Source organism: Equus quagga, chromosome 5 (genome assembly GCF_021613505.1).
Source record: "Equus quagga isolate Etosha38 chromosome 5, UCLA_HA_Equagga_1.0, whole genome shotgun sequence".
Taxonomy (NCBI): Eukaryota; Metazoa; Chordata; class Mammalia; order Perissodactyla; family Equidae; genus Equus; species Equus quagga.
Genome location: NC_060271.1, coordinates 118,566,773 through 118,590,053, shown reverse-complemented (window position 1 = coordinate 118,590,053; position 23,281 = coordinate 118,566,773). Strand labels below are relative to the sequence as shown.

At 40.1% G+C, this 23,281-nt stretch overlaps 1 protein-coding gene across 7 annotated transcripts in view; it reads right to left on the bottom strand.

Annotated features, from left to right (window-relative positions):
- Positions 1 to 23,281, bottom strand: part of DTNB (dystrobrevin beta) — a 233,619-nt gene that overhangs the window by 73,907 nt on the left and 136,431 nt on the right. For all 7 annotated transcript variants that reach the window (XM_046662557.1, XM_046662560.1, XM_046662562.1 and 4 more), the window contains one exon: positions 4,087 to 4,164. In XM_046662557.1, coding sequence (XP_046518513.1) covers positions 4,087 to 4,164 — 78 coding nt within the window. The remainder of the gene's footprint in view (positions 1 to 4,086; positions 4,165 to 23,281) is intronic.

Here is a 23,281-nt window from a genome sequence, read left to right as displayed (position 1 = left end):
AGCACAACCTCTTGAGTGACAGCCCTGTGACGTGTGTCTGAAGCCATCGGCAGTATTGAGAAGCAGCAGTTCTGCAGTAGGAGGAAATGAAGACGGCTCACTGAGAGAAGCCCTGAGATGGAGGGCATCCTGGTGGCATTTCAGTTGCTCTGGTGATCCATGGACACTTCTGTCCTTCCCTTTCTGCTTTTGGCTTTGTCTCTGTGGGTTTGTGCCTTTTTTTTTTTTTTTTTTACTGTGATAAAACATACAACATGAGAACTACCCTCTTAACAAATTTTTAAGTATACAGTACAGTTTTGTTCATTATAAGCACAATATTTACTTATTGATTAGAACTTTTTCATCTTGCTAACTGGATTTATACTTTTTAAAGTTAAATTTTAATACGTGAAATTAAAAGAGTTGACACTAATATACCAACCAAATACACAAAGCAAAAAGTTTCATATTGAAGGTTTTCTTTACTGCCATAGTTATATAAAATGCCCACAGAATTGTAAAAGTTAAAGTATTCATAAATAAAGGTAAAGCTTTAGAAGACATTTAAAAAATAAAAAACATTAGCATCATTTTCCACATTGGTCTGAATATACGGTATGACTTAAAGCAGTACACAGTGCAGAGCATGATGCCATAGTCCACATTCTGAACCTTGGGGAAGGAGAGGGAGAGAGGCGAGCCTCGGAGGAAATCACACAGCAGCAGGGGATTCCAAGCGTCTGTTGTGAAGTTTCAAAAGCTGTTTGTTGTTTGTTTTTAAGTGTACTGTTTCGATTATCTTAAAAGAGAGCAAATTTCCAGGAACGATTTAGTCTAAGGCAAAGATGAAATTTCTTTTCAATTATAGAAATACTGATATGGGACTATCAGAAGGATATTATACAGGGCAAATCTCTAGAGTAGAACCTCTCAGGAACATAATTTATAGAATTTCACATGATAGCCAGCATCGTTACCATTTATATGGTTTTCTTCTGTAAACAGTAACCCTTATATTTGAGTTCATTTTCTATTTGGACTAATATATTATTATTTTTGACGATTTGGCTATCATTGTTTTTTTTCCTGAGGAAGATTTGCCCTGAGCGAACATCTGTTGCCAATCTTCCTCTTTTTTTTTCCCAGGCAAGATTTTCCCTGAGCTAACATCTGTGCCAGTCTTCCTCTATTTTGTATGTGGGTTGCCACCACAGCATGGCCACCAACAAGTGGTACAGGTCCTCACCCGGGAACTGAACCCAGGCTGCTGAAGCAGAGCACGCTGAACTTAACCACTAGGCCACGGGGCCGTCCCCTGGTTATCACTATTTTTATATGCACTGCCTACTGAAAAGGTAGAAATTGGAGCTCAAATTTTTCCTGCATTTTTATTACTGGGCCTGTTCTTGTCTGATTCAGTGATTTACATCTTATGCTGAGTTCTAAAGGAAACCTCTTATTTCTGGAGAGTAGCTGTATCCTTTGAGGATTCTCTGCCCCAGCAGAGGAAGGCTCTGTAACTAGGATGATGTGCTGGGTTCCTGGCTTTCATCAGACTCTGGAGAGAGGTCTGACAACATTCAGAGGAAGAAAGAAAAACTGATGAGTCCTCAAGGAAGTAAACAGAATACTAGCTGGAAATATATACTGTTTGGTAACTGGAGCCATGAAGAGCCAAATCTATGAATTATGCAATTAATGTACACACATTATATCATAATCTCATCCTGAATATAAATGAAATCTCCTAAAATTCCCAGAAGTATATTATTAGGATGGGGGTATCTTGTTCCCATGTAGCCTCCAGCCCAGCAACTACTCTTCTTGTAAGTTACAGAGTATTACCTTCCCTTCTGGTCTGCTAAGGGCTTTGGCTGCCTGTGGTCTGCTGGTCAGTCCCTAGAGAGTCTGCGATAACCACCTGTAGGACTGACTAAGTCTATCTACAAAGAGATACTGGCTGAAATGCTAACTTTAAAATAAAATCCTAACCCAGGCTATTCTGTTTTCTCTGAAACAACTTTCAGAAATGGTAGATACTTGTGACTGACAATTGCAGCTGGCCACTTACTATTAGGCCTGGGGCTTCATACAGCAACACCGAGCCTAACGGGTAGTCCTTCTATAGAGGTGGCTGTGATCATTACTGATCCTGAACCCCTTCTTTCAGTCTTCTCAAGCAATAAAACCTTGTCCAGAAAGATGTACTCCCTGTAACAGCCTCTAGCAGCTACATTCAGCTGTGGTCACTGAAGGTCTGGTGCCCTTGGTCACCAGGCACTTGGGGCCCTCAGGAACTCAGGTGACTCAGGGTGACAAAACTAGTAAATGAAGAGAAGAAATCAGATGAAGTGAAACTGTAATAGCTGGTGTTGCTAAAACGAACATACAGCCTACAAGCTGACTTCTTTCACTAATCCACTCTGTCTTCCTACTTTTGAAATGGAAACATCCTTGAGTTGATATTTAGATTCTGGGTCTGGCTCTGAAGGCTATGGGTGGTTAACATAAAAAGCTAAGGACTAAGCCCAGAAAGGGTTATTGTAATATCTAGGTAGGTGGGAGAGGTTTAATTGTTGTGTATTCTCCTGCAAGCTTTCAGCTCCTCATGAGAGGGCATTATTCATAAATTATTCTGTTACTTCCCCTACCTGTTCTCTCATCATAGTTTATTTCTTAAATAATGAAAACAATATAAAATTCTCACACAAACCTCAGAAGGTAGAAACTGTTACTGTCCCCATATCACAGATAAAACAATAAAGATAAGAATCTTGCTCATGGTCAGGTGAGAGCCAGGGCTCAAATGCAGACGGTCTGGCTCAGAAGTCTAAGCTCCAGTGCAGGGTACCACTCAGCTCTGCCCCAACGAAGCGGCTGGCTGTGCCCCTGCTAGGAGCAACTTAACAGGGCTGCGGGCAGGTACCGTCACCCGGCCAGGGTCTTGAGTCTCCACACAGATAACACTGTGTCAGCAGGTCACTGATTTATTGAGTCCGTAAATCCTCTATTCCAGGGTAGCCCTATGGTTTACTCCTTCCCTTCCTTCTAAGGCTATTTCCTAAACTTGCTTGATAATAAGAATCACCTGGAATACTTGCTAAAAGCATAACTTCTTGAGATCTCAGGATCCATTTGGTCTGATGTGGTCGCAGAAATCCATATGTCTAACAGGTGGCCCAGGTGATTCTTCCCATCAGCCAAACTTGGGAAACACTGCTCTAGGAGTTTTAGCCAATGGGAACAAACATAGGTGATCTTAAGTATATATTATATATTAAGTCAAAGTATTATTAAGCAGATAGCACTTCTACAGCTGAATTAATCCAAAGCCATCAGTACACATGGCACAAAGTGGCTGTCTGCAGGAAAGACTTGGGGAGTGGGTTGGAATGTCTTTGTTGCTTCTTCTCTTTTTGAGGGATGACTGTTAGAAAGAACTCTTTAATGGTTGTGCCCTTGAGGGAGTTTCTGCCTTGCTCTAGTCACTGAACAGCTTAAATCAAATAGAAAGTAAGCCATTTTATGTAGTTCTTTTAAGTCCTGCCTAAGAGAATTTTGGAGAAGAGTAAATTAAATAAAGAGGAGAAAGGAGTACACAGTTCTAGTTCCCTGAAGGACCCTAAAGGAAGCTCCTTATATAACCAAGAGAGGGACTCAGGCTTTTCCACTTAAATGCCTATGAATCATATACAAGATGATTTAGGAGACTATAAGAGATTTCAATTTACACAGTCTAATTAGGAAGCAGAAACAATATCTGACACTCAAACAACTCAAATGCAAAACTGTTGAAATTCATGAGTATCAAAATATTGTTCAATGTTAAAAAAGGATCCCAAACATGCCTAATCGGCTTTGACACTATGTTCACTGCTTGTCACAAATGGAGACTTTCCACCTCAGGCACCACTCAAAGGCAGACTCCTTCAGTTGCTATATTTATGAGTTAGTAGGAAGAAAAGGAAGAGAGAAAATAATATTAAAAGACAGTCAAAGGAGGAGAAAGCAAGCCAGTCCTTTCTGCTCTGTGGAATGCTTTGATTCCCAGGCCAGAGGCCTGTCCCCAACTCTGAGCAGGACCGAGGCAGAAGCTGTACATACCTCTTGGTGGGAGTGGGCACTCCAGAGGACATATGGCTCACCATGGTGTCATTCATATTAGTCAGAGGGCGAGGAGGACTGGAAGGAAAGACATTTACATTATATTAATAATTACCAACATGATTAGGGAAGCAAACGAGAGTGATAAGGGCAAAATAACCCACGATCATTCAGGTTCTTTTGTGATAAGCACATTGGGGCCCCCCAGGGAGTGGACGCAGAAATCAATACTTCTCGCCTAAGCAAATTCAACAAGAGGGTTGCTCGCACAAAGCCGACGGACATCACTGTGCTGTCCCCGGAGAGGCAACTCATTCTGCACACACTGCTACAGGGATGCAACTCCGTGGCTTCTGTTTTGTAGTTTTAGTACACAAGAATCTGAGTTCTGCCACTTAGCTAATTTCCTGCATTTTAGGTGCTTACAGGATTACTAGGTGCTTGTGGTATATTACAAAGGTCACACCAGCAACATGCATGCCTTCCTGAGATTTAGTTAGAGTTCACTGACTTCCCTCAGACTTAGTTTGCATACTTTTTACCAAAACAATTAAACCATTAAATACTAAATTCTTTTATTAATCCTTTACTAGAATCTTAACAATGAACCCACATTTTATACCTATACTCTAATTAGAATGCTTTCTTTTATAACCTAACCCAAATTTAAATTTGAAGGTAAGCATTTTTGATAACTTCTTTTTAGTTGCGGGTTCTCTGGACTCAAGGTCTATTTCTCCCTCTTGTAAGAGTCTTGAATGAACGAATCCAAACTTCTCAAAAGGAATGATTTTCCCTTTCAGACCCTCTCCCTCTCCATCAGGTTCGGCTACAAAGGGTTTCTGTCTTGCATTTGGAGCCACATGACTATTGCTAAATATTCCCCCTGGGAAATTTCTCACTTCCTTTCCTAAATTGAAAGAAGTAATTTTCAGAGAAATTTGTCCATCAAAAGCAGAAAAGTGAAGCAGAAAAGCCCCTCTCTCATATTTAGCTGCTTGGGAACTACCTCCTGGTTTCTCCTTATCTTTAAGAGCTGAGCTAATTATGTAAAATGTTTTTGTAGAAGTCATACTTCACAAGTCTTGGTGAACATTAAGGGGTCAGAGCCTGCATGGTTTTGGAGGTTTCACAGTATATTCAAACAAAGGCTCAAGGGAAACTTTTCAGGCCGAGTCAAGGAACTCAGAGGAAAAGTTAAGAGGGAGGGAAGGAGGGATGGATGGATGGATCTCTCTCTACAGCTATCTATCCACACACTCCTTTTTCAAAAACCAATTTCACTTCTGGTAGGGAAATATTTTTAATGACTTCCCATTTAATGGAGAGGATCAAAGATGGGAAGTAATTTGCAGGGAACAGATTAGGTCTCCTGATTTTTAAGCCATAACACTATGCTTATTGTTACACATTCCTCTCTTTGTGTGACAAGTCGCTAAGTAAGACATTCAGGATTAAAATACACCTTTCTAGGCTAGAATTCAATTCCATGTTATTTATCTCACTACCTATCTCCCAGACAGATATTCAATTTTGCCCCCAAACTTTCAAGCCTATTAATACTAGTGGCTGTGCTGAGTTATAATCAATTGTTTTAGGCTAATAAAGAAAGTGAAAGACAGAGATTAGCTTAATTTTAGTCCTAAATTTATATTTTTGCCTCTGGTTCTTTTAATTCAGTTGTCCAAATGGAACAAGGAGACAATTCCTCCGAAAGAAACAAATCCAGCATCATAGCTTTTCATACTTGAGGGCATCAGAAACATTCTTGTCCTGGAAATACAATGGGCTTTGCTTCTGTAATATATTATTATTAGCAATCCATTTCCAAAATAAGATAAGGACATGTCCATGTTGCTTTCAGAATTAACGCAATTACCTAGTATATTTCAACACTGAAGATACTACTGCATTCAATTTCCTTTCTCACATTCTCAGAGGAAAAATGACAACAGAAAAAAAATTTTTTTTAATTCCTCAAATATGATAAAACATCATGATTTGTAGCGTTATGTTTGGTCTGATGCAACAAAAGTCTTTAATAATCATCTCTATCTCTTGGCAGATATAATGCTTAATTATTATCTTATAGCACACATATCACAGCCTCTTCTTTAATATCCAAAACCAGACAGTAATGATTACATCGTAAGCTATAAACTAATCATAATTGCCCCCAAATTTCATATCCTTTTTGAACTTCTAACATGTTTTGCTAGGGAAATAGGTATGCATTTGCAGTCCAAGATGAAAGAGGCATTTGAAAACATACAGGGGGTCTTTACCATAGGATCTACCACTGGACCCACAATTCACTAGGAAAGCCAACAGCTCAGCTGTGGTCTCAGGAGATGTAATACACCAAAAATGACTTCTGGCTTATAAAAAAAACTTCATAGTTCCTGTAAGACATAACTGAAAGGAATGCTTGCAGGTGTAAGGTAGACATTGATGGTACCAGTTATACAAACTTAGAAAGCAGAAGAATTGACACAACTCTTCAGATCAGTTTTTGAATACCTTGAACATGTCACCAGATGTTGTATATCTTCCTTTGGTGAAGATCTCAGCAAGGTATCTTTGGACACTAATGAGTTCCATGGTACCCAAAGGACCACCAACCATCACTTGGTACAGAGATTTGGGATATTCCTTCTTTGTTAATAAGACATGCCACTTTTTTTTTTTTTTGAGTTGGAGATAGAAGGTAATTTGCTAGTCAGAAGAGGTAGGTGTAAAAGGAAGACTTAGAGAATTTGGTAATTCTTAATGAAAGGGAAAGAGGGATTCCTATTGGGTTCCTACTCATAAAGATAAGTAAGACCATCTTTATCTCAATGACCTAACTACATATCAGTGAAGACAGATATGTAGGCAACTCATCACAATGCAAAGTAATGAGAGCAGCAATACAAGTATAGACAAAGTGCTGAGGAGTCATAGATGAAGAGCAGTTACTCCTGCCTGGAGGGATGAGGGGGAAGAGTGCCAGGGTGAAGTACCATTGAGGAGAGAGTTTTCTAGACTTAGAAAAAAAGTTAAGGCTACCCTACCTAGAAGAAATGGTATGGAAAAAGGCACAGAAATCCAAGAGTCCATGGCATATTTGGGTTTAACTTATCTGGCTAGACTCAAAGGCGCTCGAAGGGGAGTAGCTGAAAATGCACAGGGAAAGGTAGATTAGGCCTAGGATGTGAATGACAGCTGTTCCATCACAAGCCAAGTTTGGGCCTATACTGTAGGCTGAAGGGGAAGCATTGAAAGTTTTTAAGCCAAAGATGATGTGACTATAATTGGGTTTTAAAAAGACAACTCTAGAAGCTTGTAAAATATTGGTTTTAATCATGGGTGTGCATTGGAATCATGTGGAAAGCTTTTCGTAAAATAAGATACCCAGGCTCTATCCTCACTCTAGTGAATCTGAATCTCTAGGGGCAAGAAGACTCTTTCTAATGCACGCTCTCACTTAAAAATCACTTCTGTAGAATGCATTTGGAAGGAGGAGGGAAAGGAAGCTGGGAAAGGAGGGAGAGGACAATGGCAATTGTCCAGATCAGTGATTACAAGGGTGGACAGTGGTAGCTAAGATGAGGAAGAGAGAAAAGGAAAAATACTGTTGAGGTAAAATAGATAAGATGCAGTGACCAATTAAGTACATGGGGTTAGTGAGTAAAGAATAACTGAAATTTTTACCTTGACTATTGGGTAGGATAGTGATATCAATATCCAAACTAGGGAACACCAAAGGAGGAAACAGGATTTGGTTTTGGGTAGGTGGGGGCAGATAGAAAGAGCAGGAAGGTAAGAGTGAATAGGATTTCAGTTTTGAAATTGCCGAATTTGAAATGGCATTAAGTGCAGGTAAATGATAAAAAAAAAGCAGTTAGAAATAGGAGAATGGAACCCAGGTGAGATGTCAAGTTTGAAAATATTTGAGTGCCATAATTTAAATCGTAGCTGTTCATTTGAGTTTTCCGATCACTGTAAAGGTACATTTTTATTTACTGTTTTTAGCTGGAGCAGGATAGCTTTGGGGAAATATCCAGTAAGAGGGTGGCTTAGATAATAGGTACAGAGCTTCTGGTTACTGGTTAGACACAATTCCTGTTATAAAGTAAAAATTTAACTTACTGGTACAAGTTATTTTCACGTTACTTCTCTTAAGACCAGACCACTCCAATTCATTCTGGTTGATGCTCTGGAATGTACACTAACTTGAAATTAAAATTACTACAGAATCTCTCTTAAGGTTTTTAAAGCTAAAAATAGATGATGAATAACTCATCATGCTTTTAAATCTTTCAGGACAAATTACATATAACTCTCTATTTCTTTCCTTTATCAAGTATTTGCTGTGTCTCTACCAAGTCATCATTACTGTGCTAGCTGCTAGGGATAAAAATTAAAAAGATGAAAATTTAAGTATTAGGAAGAAAAAAATTCAGAAGAAATAATTGTAATATAATGTAATAAGTATTGAATAGTATAAAAACTGGTACATGCTATGGGAAAATATTGAAATCACCTCACCCCATAAAAATGTATTTCCAGGGTATTAAAAAGCTAAATGTACATGCTTAATTATAGAAATTAAGAGAAAACACATGTGTCTATGGACAGAGGATTTTCTTAGTTCAAAAGCAATGGAAAAATTAGGAAAGAAAAGACCAATTAATTTGATATATTTAAAAAATCAGAAAAGACAGAAAAATACAAATTCAGGGAACTCTTTCAATGAATGTGACAGAGCAAGAATTAATAGCCTTAATATATAAGGGATTCACACAAATTTATAAGAAAATTATTAAGATTTCAATTAGATAAATGGGCAAAGTGCAAATACCCCCTTAAAAAGAAAAACAAATAACATAAAAATGTTTTCATTATGAAAAAGCAAAGAAATTTGTTAAAATTTACAGACCACTTTCCCTTATAAAAATAACGATTCTTGGGCTGGCCCCGTGGCCGAGTGGTTAAGTTCGCGCGCTCCACTGCAGGCGGCCCAGTGTTTCATTGGTTCGAATCCTGGGCGCAGACATGGCACTGCTCATCAAACCACGCTGAGGCAGCGTCCCATATGCCACAACTAGAAGGACCCACAATGAAGAATATACAACTATGTACCGGGGGGCTTTGGAGAGAAAAAGGAAAAAAATAAAATCTTAAAAAAAAAAAAAAAAAGATTCTTTTTTTTTAAGCCAATCCTTAAGGCTGGAGAGGATTTTCCGACATAGGCCATCAATTTATTACTAGGCAAGAGTGAAAATATAAAATCAAGCAGAATTTCTAGAAAGCAACTGGGCAAAATGTCCATCAAAGATCTTTAAAAATGTTTACACATTTTGACTCAATAACTTCCCTTTCTAGGAATCTATTCCAAGGAATTAATCAGAAATGCAAAGATAGATTTATTTTAAAATATTTAGGGAAATATTATTTACAATAGGGTAATTTTGGAAGAAATCTAAATGTTCAAATATGAGAGAAAGGAAAAGTAAATCACAGGCCACCCGTAATTATAAGATATTACACTGTCATTAAAAAATAATGCTTGCGGGGCTGGCCCTGTGGCCGAGTGGTTAAGTTCGCACACTCCACTGCAGGCGGCCCAGTGTTTCGTTGGTTCGAATCCTGGGCACGGACATGGCACTGCTCATCAAACCACGCTGAGGCAGCATCCCACATGCCACAACTAGAAGGACCCACAACGAAGAATGTACAACTATGTACCAGGGGGCTTTGGGGAGAAAAAGGAAAAAATAAAAATCTTAAAAAAAAAAATAATAATAATGCTTGGGGTCCACCCAGTGGCATACAGGTTGAGTTTGTGTGCTCATTTTGGCAATCTGGGGTTCAAGGGTTCGGATCCCAGGCATGGACCTACACACTGGTCATCAAGCCATGCTGTGGCAATGTCCCACACACAAAATAGAGGAAGACTGGCACAGATGTTAGTTCAGGGACAATCTTCCTCAAGCAAAAAAGGGGAAGATTGGCAACAGATGTTAGCTCAGGGACAATATTCCTCACCAAAAAAATAACTAACTAAATAAAAAATAATGCTTACATGGGAAAATGCTTAGCACATAAGAGGTAAAAAAGAAGGGCAAGATAACGATAACGATAGCTTACAATTATTGAATGTTTGCTACATATCAGACACTGTTTACAGCTTTAAATATATTATTTATTTTATCTTCAAATAACCCTATACAATAAGATAAAATTATTTATACATAAACACAGCATGCTCTCAGCTAAATAACATAGTAAGTGTAAAACAAAATATCTGAAGGAGGGGGCCGGCCCCACGGCCGAGTGGTTAAATTCACGTGCTCTGCTTCGGTGGCCCAGGGTTTCACTGGTTCAGATCCTGGGCATGGACATGGCACCGCTCAGCAGGCCATACTGGGGCGGTGTCCCATATAGTACAACCAGAGGCACTCACAACTGGAATCTACAACTATGTACTGGGGGGCTTTGGGGAGAAGAATAAAAAGAAAAAAAGGAAGACTGGCAACATCATTAGCTCAGGTGCCAATCTTTAAAAAAAAAAATCTGAAGGAACTAGGTCAAAATGTTAAGAGCAGTGGAATTACGGGTAGTTTTTTCCTGCCTATTTATACTTTCCTGTACTTCTCCAATTTTTCCAGTTTAATTTTTCCTGATTTTCAGAGAAAAGATGCTTAATGTAAAGAAAATTAAGTAGAAAAAAGAGAAACAGAAAAAAGCAACCTATATCACCACTGGATCAAATCTTTAAAGTGAGACTGTACTATTTTTGTTATCATTAAGAAAGCAAGCTGAGATGGAGTGTGTTTTACAAACCTAGAGAGAACTCTGAGACTGTAAGAAGAAGGGCCTGTTACACGGCTTGAGTAGATCCAAAGATCCACGGCCCCCTCAGCATCCCGACCACCACATCCCCGAAAAGAAAGTAAAGAAAATCTTTTAGATAAGTCTACATTATCTCCTCTATGAGACTGTAATAAATTTGTGTGATTTTTTTTTAAATATTGGCACCTGAGCTAACATGTGTTGCCAATCTTCCTTTTTCTCTTGTTCTTCTTTCTTTCTTTCTTCTTCTCCCCAAAGCCCCCCAGTACATAGTTGTATATTTTTTTTAGTTGTGGGTCCTTCTAGTTGTGGCATGTGGGACACCACCTCAGCACGGCTTGATGGGTGGTGCCACATCCACACCCAGGATCCAAACTGGCAAAACCCTGGGTCGCTGAAGTGGAGCACATGAATGTAACCACTCAGCCACGGGGCAGGCCCCATATTTGTGTGATTTTTTTTGAGGAAGATTAGCCCTCAGCTAACAGCTGCTGCCAATCGTCCCCTTTTCGCTGAGGAAGACTGGCCCTGAGCTAACATCCATGCCCATCTTCCTCTACTTTATTTGTGGGACGCCTGCCACAGCATGGCATGCCAAGCGGTGCCATGTCTGCACCCGGGATCCCAACTGGTGAACCCTGGGCCACCAAAGCAGAACGTGTGAACTTAACTGCTGTGCCACGGGGCCAGCCCCTGTGTGATTATTTATCACCGTATTTTGAGTACCCAGCATACTACAAGACATGGAGTAGGCTTTCAGGAAATATTTGTTGACCGTGAGTCAGCACCATGCCGTGGAGTACACAGGAGTGTAGAGTGTGTGAGGAGTCTTCTTTCTGTTATACTCAGCTTTGGTGAGACTACTCTCTGAGAATGGAATAATGACATTATTAGTTGTTACATTTGGGAGATACATTTGTAGTGTTTGCAGCCACAGCAAGTTTTCATCTGTGACTTAGTAATGGAATCAACAGAGTGGAGAGTGTCTTTAACAACGACAATAGCAATACTTATTGTGTGCTTGATATGTGCCAGACTCAGTTCAAACACTTCCCATGGATTCATTCACTTTAACCTCACAATCACCAATGAGGTAGATACTACTATTATCTTTATTTTACAGATAGAGACACTAAAGCATGGAGAGAAGTAACGTACTGAGGGCAAAGCCCAATCATGGCAGAAGCAGGATTTTAATGAAGGCAGCACAGCTCCTGGGCCTGTTCTTGGTCATGATGGTGCAGTGTCTCAACCTTTGATTGCTGCACTTCTGGGAAAACTTACTTAAGACTGTTTAGTCTGTAAATTAAGACCAATAGCATGATGTTAGATCATAGGTCTTGTAAAGTTGTTTCTATAGGAAGGTAAAACAACAATAGCCCCAGAGTATAGCTTTTGGGTGATTTTTTTCTTTCCCCTGCCACATCATTAGAACTCTTTATAAATGTCATCTGAACTCAACCTATTTGGTTGCAGAGCTCCCATTCTTAACCACCTCTAGGCTGCCCCAAGGAAAACCAGATAAGCTAGCGTGAATTGTTTCCTTCAAAAATATATCACTCATTTATTAGGATGACTTTAAAATCTAATATTAATTTCAAAGATATTTTAGATTCCTCATCTCAGCCTAAAATATATACACTTAATGAGCAAATTATTATATCAGCCAGACTGTTAATTTAAAAAAAAATGTTTAACACTGGGCTACGGACCAACATTGAGTGTAATTACTCGTTTCGGCTTTCTAAGTTGACTGAGATCCAGGGGAAAACACTTTCTGGACAGGACTCTAGCCACGGACGTTAAAGTATAACACTGTTTCTTTCCCCCCAATCTTTATTCTTTTTTTTTCCTGCTTTTTCTCCCCAAATCCCCCCAGTATGTAGTTGTATATTTTAGTTGTGGGTCCTTCTTGTTGTGGCATGTGGGACGCCGCCTCAGCGTGGCCTGATGAGCGGTGCCATGTCCGCGCCCAGGATCTGAACCAGTGAAACTCTGCCCCGCCGAAGTGGAGCACACGAACTTAACCACTTGGCCACCGGGTCGACCCCCACACTGTTGTTGGTTAATCAAAATTTCTACTTAAAAATTGAGGGTTATTATAAAGGGGTAAAGGAACAAAGCACACTCTGAGGCCCGAGAGGGCCAGTGAGATCTTGGGCACCTGTAAGGTCTGTCACTTTTCCTTTGACAGAACCTCTTCTGTACAAAGCCAACCCCTACCCTACACTTTTTAAAGTATTTCTTATTTGTTCATTATCTTGCTGTTCCTCCCAGAATATATTTTAGTCATAGAGGTTAAGGTTACAGTCCTGCAATTCTCTTTTACCTTGACAGCCATCTGCTAATCACACACTTGGGGAATTTTTACCAGATTTTTTGGTCTGTTTATTATTATTAGTGTGAAAGGGAAAAAGATTTTATTATGCCTGCTGCTTTCACTTACTTGACTACTTTTTTGTATTCCCCAGAACAATGCTTTACATACGAGGCACTTAACCATTCTAGTAAAATACATTTAATCACTTATTACAATTGTTGTAGCCAGCAATTTTGCCTTTAATCCTCAATACCTGTGTTGCTGTTGAAATTATCTTCCCTATGCACTTTGATCATACTTTTCTCATCTTTAAGGTTATGCAGCAAATTTCACCATACTGTAAGACAAATCCAAAACCCACACTGTAGACTACTTCATTCTTGTATCTGTCAAAAGACTCAGGACCTTCACATCTTTCAAATAAGTTTTCTGTTGCTTTTTCTAAGCTCCTGCTTTCAAATTTTCTCCTAGGTACCTATCCCGGAATGTCCTTCTTCACAGACTTGCCAAGGTTACACTCTTTCTCCCTTCTCTTATCAGAGAAATGGTTCCTGAAATTTCAGTATCTCCATAAAGCCCTTCTGATCACTACAAACTCCATTTAAATAAACAAGGACCTTATCGGTACACAAACAAACAAAAGTGATGGCTCAGTCATGCCTACCACCTCCCTTATAGGCTTTGAGAAAAACCAAAACAAGTTGAAGGTTGTCCGTGCCCACAAGAAGTCTGTAATCCAATGAGTCCTCATAATCATCTGTCACAGCAACAACAGGCATTTAAGCTTTAGCTTAACCTATTACATTTTTTAGGTCAAATCTTATTTGACAATTATCATTTACAACCAAAAATGTGTAAAATCACTTATAACAGAGACTACAACTTAATTATTTCAAATTATTAACCAAAGCACAGTACACAAAAAGAACATGACAAACCCTGTGAGGTTAACAGTTGCAAGATTTGCTGTGTATTTTGCTATATTTCTTTACTTTTAGAACACTGGAGAAGGCTGGGAGGGAAGGAGTAATGCACTAACATTTGTTGAGTATGAGCATTGCATTAACATTGAGCAAGGTGCTCAGATACATTATCCAAATTCTTGCAATTACCCATTCTTATTTTACAAATAAAGAAATAAAAGTCAAAGAGGATAATTAACATGCTCAAGGTCACAAAACTAGTAAGCAGCAGAACCAATATTAGAACCTACTTTTTCTTTCTTTTTTTTTTTTTTTCCTGAGGAAGATCCACCCTGAGCTAACATCTTCTGCCAATCTTCCTCTTTTTTGGCTTGAGGAAGATCCACCCTGAGCTAACATCTGTGCTAATCTTCCTGTATTTTATATGTGGGTCACTGCCACGGCGTGGCTGATGAGTGGTATAGGTCCATCCCTGGGATCTGAACCCACGAACCCAGCTGCTGAAGCAGAGAGTGCTGAACTTAACCACTACACCATGGGGCCAGCCCCAGAATCCACTTCTATCTGGTTCTAAAGCCAATGAATAGATAAAATCCACAGACTCACCATCCTAACCCAGGCATCTCTGCATTATCCAAATGAATTTTTCAGATTAGAGTTCTCAAGGAAGAATAAATTCTCAAGTTTGAGAAACACCGCCCTGTGTCAGGACCACTGGCTTCAAATCTAACTTGAAGCAGCTAAGGAAAATAAAAAGAGGAATTTACTGAGTATCATAACTAAATGATAACTAACTTCATAATTAAACTTTATGACACGTAGGGGTGCAGCTGGCTTCCAGGACACTAGAATGTCATTAGGACATTTGCTGTTATCTTTGCTGAGATCTCATTTGGAGTCACAGTCTATACAGATCTCACAGGTTTTACACCTAACATCTTCTGCCTAATATGCTTTAGCTTCACCATTGGAGAACAAAACTTCTTCCCTCGTTCCGATTTGAAATTCCCAGAAAAGGCTCAAAATAACCTGCCTTGAGTCATCTGCCCACTGTGATAGACAGAGGGCCCAAAACTTTGACTGGTAGTCCTCTTAGAACAATATGGTTAGGATTGAGAGAGGACCAATGCTTCAAAGAAGACAGTATTGTTCTCAGAAAAAAGGGTGCTGAGCAAATCAGCGAAAAATAGTCACTTACTTAAAGATGAACTTTCTTCAAAATTAAAGAGTCAAATGGCAGTGTCCAGGATCCAGGCACTTCTGGATCTCTGCTGGGGTGATCACCCCAGATGAACACTGCTTTAGGATGAAAGTGGTGTTTGCTTCTCTCTTCTTAGTCACTACCCCCCAAAATTTAGTAACATATAAACCTATTCACAGACCCCCCACGTTGAAATACTATATGATCTAATAAGAAAGCCAGTTTATTTAATTATTCCATTATGATGAAGAGGATATATAGAATTTACACTGATCTAAAATAATGGTACAGTGTAACTCTGGTGAAACAGCAAGGAGAAAAGATCCTACAAGCCATTTAATCTCTATGATTCTATTACTCTCTCAGAAAGCACCCTGCCTCTAGACAACAGTTCTGATGAGGATGGACCATTTGTGTACTCCTTGAGTAGTGTGATGTTTTGCTCTTTATTTATTTCTATGTACCAGATCAACCATCTCCTGTTACTCTACCAGGTTCGATGGTTATCCACCAAAGCAAAGAAGTTAAACAAACAAAGAAAACTGCCTTTTGGAAAACCATAAGGTTAAAAAAATAACCATATGCTACTGTAAATGTAGTATAAATATCATGTTACATTTTTACAATGAGATTTCTTTGACTTCCAGGGAAGTACATTTTACTTTATTGGTCATTTACAATTAATTAGCCAACAAAAAACAGTTAAAATTCCAAAACCAACTATTAATCTAAATGCGTTGCATTAATGTAAAAAAGAGCTATCAACAGACACACGTCTCAATTTCTATTTCTAGCAGTTCAACACAGTCATTTGTGGTATAAGACTTAAAATGAAATATTTCTCAGGAAGGAAAGGTTTACCACAAACACATTCTTATATGGAACTTTCACCACTAGACAGCATCTAAAGACACCCAGAGGAATCCAGGTATCTCGCTCTTGCTCCGGAAAAGAACCCAATTATAAAATGAGGCAATAATTAGCAAATTATTTAGTTGTATTTCTCAGTTCAATATTATATTTAAAAAGCAAAGAAAGCGTCTTCCAAAACAGATAACTAAATCAACAAAAATGCACTATTTTATTTTAAAAACCTTTCCAGGATGTGTCCCTCTTTCTTTGTTCTCCTTGTTCATTAAACTTAGAAAGTTGCCAGTACTTTATATAGATATCAACTCCTATATTTCTAGAAAGATAAGACGACAAATACTTCAACAAGTTACCACTCACAGTCATTACTGAAATGTTTTAAAAAATGGAAAGAAATACATTATTATAGAAGACAGGCTGACTCTCATGTATTTTTACAATTAACCAGACAGGAAAAGATACAGCGGGCTTCCCCTTTCTATAATAACTGCCTGGGAAGTTCCAGAGGCTCTAGCATCCTGCCAAAAATAAACACAATCATCATCAGCCCAGCAGCTCAAGCAGCAAAAACATAAAGGCAAGGAAAAGCTAGCAAACCTTTACGTCCTGTGGCAAATGCTTCTTCTTTCTCTATGGATCTGGCATCTAATGCATTACACTGCTGTTGTCTCTAAGGAAACAGAACAATCACATGACGAAGAATCTTCTCTACAAGGTAGTTTATCCCACAGAGCATTTTGGGAAAGAACAGGTACAAGAGAACAATTCATCAGAAGGCAAACACACGTCTGCACTCCGTCAGCAAGTCCATCAAGCAGTCAAATGCAGCCAATGACAAGAAGGCAGATGCAGCACACAGAGTAGGGACCACTCCTTAGAAGCTTAAACATGAAACACATCCTCTTTCAAGAGCATCCAAGCTCTGCTGCACATCAGTGACCCAATTAACCCAGTCAGCAATTCCATTCTGATGGGATGTTAAGGAGCATCCCCCACCTCCTCTCCCAGGGCCTCTCCTACTGCCAACTGCTTGATGAGAAAGCAGCCTGCGGTACTGTATCTGCCAACCATCTAGGTAAGAAGCAAGGGGGAGTAGGAAGAACTAGTAAGGCTTGATTTTTTGCTTTGTTGAAGAGAAGTTAATGGGAATGAAAGCAGAGTGAATAAAATAGGACAATGGTGTCTACCTACCCCTTTGATGCAAAGAGCTCCTCACTTCATAAAGGCAGCTCCTCAGAGGGCCACTGAAACAGAAGGGCTCTACAGCATCACCTGCTGGACGGGCTTTCAGGGACACCTTGAGCCGGGCACTCACATGAGGAGAACGCCCCTGACACTCAGAGTCATCCTGCAGCCTCTCAGCTATGTCATCTATTCAACAGCTCTTACATCTATCTGCTCCTGGTCTCCATCTCCACCGGCATCGTCACGTTTTAGCTGCACTTGGCTGGTGTAACTTGAATGTCGGAACAGTTTTCTATTTAGTCCACTGGTGTCCAGAGAACCTTCATTTATTACTCATCTGATTTCTCACAGCTCAAATTACTTTCCTAAGCACAGTTCTCATATCACCATTCTGCCCCAAATGATCAGTTCTTTACTAGTCTCCCAAATTAGGACGAACAACTTCTTCTCTATAGTCACTGACCGACACTACAGCCTCAGTCTCCCAAGCCATCTTAATTTTCACTACCTCTTTACACTTCCTAAGTATTCTGGGGATATAAGCTACTCTGGCCCTGGACTTTTCTGCTACACTAAAACAAAAACAAAACAAAATAGTAAAAAATATATACAAGTATATTTTCACTAAAAATAGGGGAAGTCAAAATGCAACCCAGACTAACAACCTAAGTGCCAGGAAAGAATCCTATCATTTGCTTAGATAAATGAGGAGGAGAGAGAAGACAGCCCAACAAATCAGACAGCTAACTAGTTAACACAAATACTTTTATATCAATAATGAAAGTCTGAAGAATAAAATGGATGCATGTGTTCGAATGCTTGGCAAAAAATAAGAGTTAATTTATATGACATATCAGAAATACAAAAGGGGTCGGCCTGGTGGCGCAGTGGTTAAGTGCACATGTTCTGCTTCAGCGGCCCAGGGTTCACTGCTTAGGATCCCGGGTGCAGACATGGCACTGCTTGGCAAGCCATGCTGTGGTAGGTGTCCACATATAAAGTAAAGGAAGATGGGCATGGATGTTAGCTCAGGGCCAGTCTTCCTCAGCAAAAAGAGGAGGATCGGTGGCAGATGTTAGCTCAGGGCTAACCTTCCTCAAAAGAAAAAAAAAGAAATACAATAAAAACAAAATAGTGGGATAGGATCTCTCAAGTCTACAAGCTATATACAAGAGGGAGCAGAGCACAGACTATGAAGGGCAATGTGAACAACAATGGGCAAAATTAATTTCAGGGGGGAAAAAACCCCTACAGAATACCAGAAATTGAAATACCTTGGTTTTATAATAAAAACTTACTAAAGGTGAAGAAGAGGCAGTGGAGAGTGGAAAGAATACAAGTTTACGAGAATTGGGTTCTTGTTCCAGTTCTGGCACTAAGCAGATTAAGTGACATATATGACTGTGGACAATGAAGCCCTTTGTGTCTTAGCTAACTGGTCTGTGAAATGGAGGGGGCTGGTTCTAGAACAGTGGTTTTCACAGGTGGCTCCCTGGGCATCAAAGGATTCCACAAAGCGCTTCAGGTAACCTTGAGGAGAGCGAGTGGATTAGGCCCAGCCTCCATTCAATTAGAGCAGCTCCTCTTCTGCTCCAAGACTTCATATAAACAAAATGTTCCACTGCTGTTTTAAAAAGTTTGAAAATTCCTTTCCTCACTACAAAATTTAATTAGAAGTCCCTGCTGTACTCACTCATAGTATCCTGTTCTTTTCTTTTATAGTCCTATCACAGTTTGCAATTGTATGTAATTAGCCTTCACTTTTCCACTGTCCTCATTTAAGAGGCTGTAAGCTTCACGAGAGTAGGGCCCATAGGGTTTATTCCACCACTGGGTCCACACTGCATACCTAATACCATGACTGGCACATGGTGGGTGCTCAACAAAGATTTGTTCAATAATGAAATTTTATGATTCTACTTTCCATTCCAATCTACTTGAAACAATGTATTAGCTAAACCCAAAAGTGCAAATTCTTGAGAGGAGTAACAATGACTAAATAATATTCTCAGGAATTTACCTGAACACACGAAAGCAGAAGTACCTCTCATATGTACCAATGCATCAGGCCAACTACGCCTGTTAAATTAGTCTTGGTATTTAATTTCTGGGCCAAAAGAATCTAAAAGTAATTTTAGGTGCCCTAATACAGTAGGGAGTTTTCCAGGAGAATAAAGAACCACACACCATCCATTAAACGTGTATCAAAGCCTCTGCTGAAAAGGCCACACTGAGGCCTCTGGAGATAGTGCTACGACAGTGAATTATAAATCAGCTAAAGTGGCAGTTTAGGGACTTCTGATTCAAGATGGTGAACTGAGCACATGCTGAGAGCTTACCCTCCTGGACCCTCCCCCTCAAATGACTTAAAGATAGAAAGATAAATTGATGCATGCATAGCTAGAATCAAAACAAAAAAAAAGGGAATTCTCTCTAAGCCTAAAAAAGATGAGGCATCCTGCAAGGAAGAAAATAAACAAGAAGCCAGTGCAGTAAGCAAGGGCTGTGCTGAGCTGCCATGAGCCACACACAAAGGCACACACGCAGGCCACCTTTGAGGAAACTGGAAGATCTTAACTGCCTCCCCTCAACAAAGCACCCAAAGAAAACGAGCATCTAAAAAGGTCTTTAAAAATGAGTATATTTAATATACTCAGGCACCTAAAGGACAGAATAGCATCCACAAAATATTCTGAAAAATAACCAATTAGCGACTTTAAAAATGAAAATCATTGAGGTTTTTAAAAAGTCCACAGATAGGCTGAAGAAAAGACTGAATACAGCTAAAGATTGATGTGCATTCTTTTTTTAAACTTAAGAAATGTGAGTGATAAACCCAGTCTTAAAGTCTAGATCTCAGAGTTCCAGAGAGACCAAAGAGAATGGAGAGGCAACAGCATCTGAAAGAGACAATGGCTGGGAATTTTTCAGAACTGATGAACAATATGAGACTTTAGAGAGTAAGAATCCTGAGTATTACAACAAATTTAATTAAATAGAAACAAATTTTTAAAAAGTTCATATTCAGACAGATTCTAGTAAAACTTCAGATTACCAATGTTATAAAGAAAATTCTAAAAGTTACCAGTGAAAGAGGAGAGATTCTATAGAAAGGAAGGAGAATCAGATCATTATCAGCAAAAATGGCTACAAGATAATAGAGGAATAACATTTCCAAAGAATGAAGGGAAAACATCTTTTGGCCAAATTATCATTCAATAGTGAGGGTTACCACAAGAATTAGCCAAGAAAAGGAATAAAAGATATTTGGGGCCGGCCTCATGGCTGAGTGGTTAAGTTTGCACACTCCACTTCAGCGGGCCAGGGTTTCGCAGGTTTGAATCCTTGGCACAGACATGGCACCGCTCATCAGGCCACACTGAGGCACCATCCCACACGCCACAACTAGACGGACCCACAACTAAAAATACACAACTACGTAATGGGGGGCTTTGGGGAGAAAAAGGAAAAAAATAAAATCTTTTAAAAAAAAGAAATAAAAGATACTCAAATTATAAAGGAAGAAGTAAAATTATTTCTATTTGCAGATGACATGATCTCCTATGTAGAAAACCCTAAAGAATCCACTGGAAGACCTCATCAAGATGGTGGCATAGGTGGACTCTGAATTCACCTCCTCCCACAAACACACTCAGGTTATAACTATTCTTGGAAAAAAGACCCCAGAAAGAGAGCTGCAAACTGGATTAAAGGAACTCACACAACAAGGGACACTCATGAATGAGGTGGTAGAGGCAGAAATTCCTTCTGGAGAGAAAAAAAGCCAACTTCACAAGCCACAGAGCTTCACAGCCAGCCAGGCAGGAGACACTGTAAGGTACACAGTCTTCCCTGGAGAAGTGGGGACCTTAGCAGGGCACGTTACCGCTATAAGCACCCTTCAGACTCAGCACAACTGAGATGAATGTCATACTATCTGGCTTGGCTGGCTATTACCTGCAGCAGGGAATATCCCCAGAAAACCTATTGACATAAGTGGAATAAAGCCAGCTCTTAAAGGGCCCATGCACAAATTCACCTGTTTCAGCGAACAACCTAAAATCACCAGAAAGAAAGGTGCACAGTCCTTTGGTGAAAAGAGACTCACCTGGTAGGCTCTGGGTGCATCTCAGTGAGAGGTGAGACCTCTCCAAAGACTGAGACACTGGTGGCGGCCATTGTTGTAACGTAGTACAGGCGTGCTGACACAGGAGCTGGGAGGTGCCATTGGAGTTCTTCTTCTGGCCTGTTATCCCAGGGGTCTGCCACACCCACTAGAGCACAGATTTAATCCAGTTCACCCAGGGCAGGCAGCCCGCTATAGGGACTGGCCCCACCCAACAGCAAGCCCTCAGGCTACTTGCCGGCCTGCATAGACTGGGTGCCTTGATCCTCTACAGGGAGGTAAGTGTGTCCACATCTGTAAGGAAGGGCCTGTGTGAGGACCTTCCTGTGGGGGGCACTGGTAGAGAGGTGGGGACCTCTGCAGTGGGGCGACTGGGTACACTCCAGGGGGTTGGGAAGAGTGCATGGGCCAGGACTGTGTTGATGGTGTGTGTGGACCTGTGGGAGGTGGGGTTATGAGTGGCAGAAGACCTATGCTTCACAAACAGCCACAAAGGGGATTGGCCCCACCTTCCAAAGCCTGAAAAAACTAGGTGCTCATGTGCCTGGGGCTGGCCCCACCCAGCTGCAATCCTAAGAGAGCTGACAATAGCCTTGCAGGCCTGAGGCCTACAGTAGCTGTAAGCCCCTGACCCTAGCAACCAGCTACACTGGGTGCCTACTCATTTAACAGGAAAACTGCAACAGAAGTGTGCTATTAGACCTTGTAGCCAACAGTGCTGGGGCTCTCCAAACCTGATTTACAAACAGCCGGCCAGGGAGGGAAAGCCTAGACTCCTGGGTACCTGCGGTAAGAGCAACCCTGCCACAGCAGAACGACACAAGTAGCCCACACAGGGGTCACTCCTGGAACATTTGGACTGGTGATGAGAGGGAAGCACTCTGCTGGGCCTCAAAAGGCATCTCTTATATAAGGCCACTTCTCCAAGATCAGGAGAGATAGCTGACTCACCTAATACAAAGATATAAGCACAAAGAAAGAAGCATAATAAGGAGGCAAAGGAATATGTTCCAAGCAAGGGAACAGGACAAAACCCCAGGAAAAGAACTAAATGAAACAAAGTAAGCAATCCACCTGACAAACAGTTCAAACAAAAATTCATAAAGATGCTCACTGATATTGCGAGAAGATTGGATGAACACAGTGAGACTGTCAACAAAGAATTGGAAAATATAAAAAAGAACCAACCAGTAATGAAGAATACAATACTGGAAATGACAAATTCACTAGAGGGACTCAATAGCAAAGTAGATGATACAGAAGAAAGGATCAGTGAGCTGGACAAAAGACTACAGGAAATCACCCAAGCTAAACAGATAAAAGAAAAAAGAACTAAATAGAATGAGAACAGTCTAAGGGAACTCTGGGACAATATCAAGCACACTAACATTCATATTATAGGTGTCCCAGAAGGAGAAGAGAGAGATAAAGGGGCAGAGAATCTATGTGAAGAAATAATAGCTAAAAACTTTCCTAACCTAAGGAAGGAAACAGACATCCAAGTACAGGAGGCACAGAGAACACCAAACAAGATAAACCCAAAGAAGCCCAAACCAAGACACATTATAATTAAAATGTCCAAAATTAAAGATAGAGAGAATCATAACAGAGAAGAGAAAAGAAACAAGTGACATACAAAGGAAAGCCCATAAGGCTTTCGGTGGACTTCTCAGCTGAAACCCTACAGGCTAGAAGAGAGTGGCACAACTTATTTGAAATGCTGAAAGAAAAAA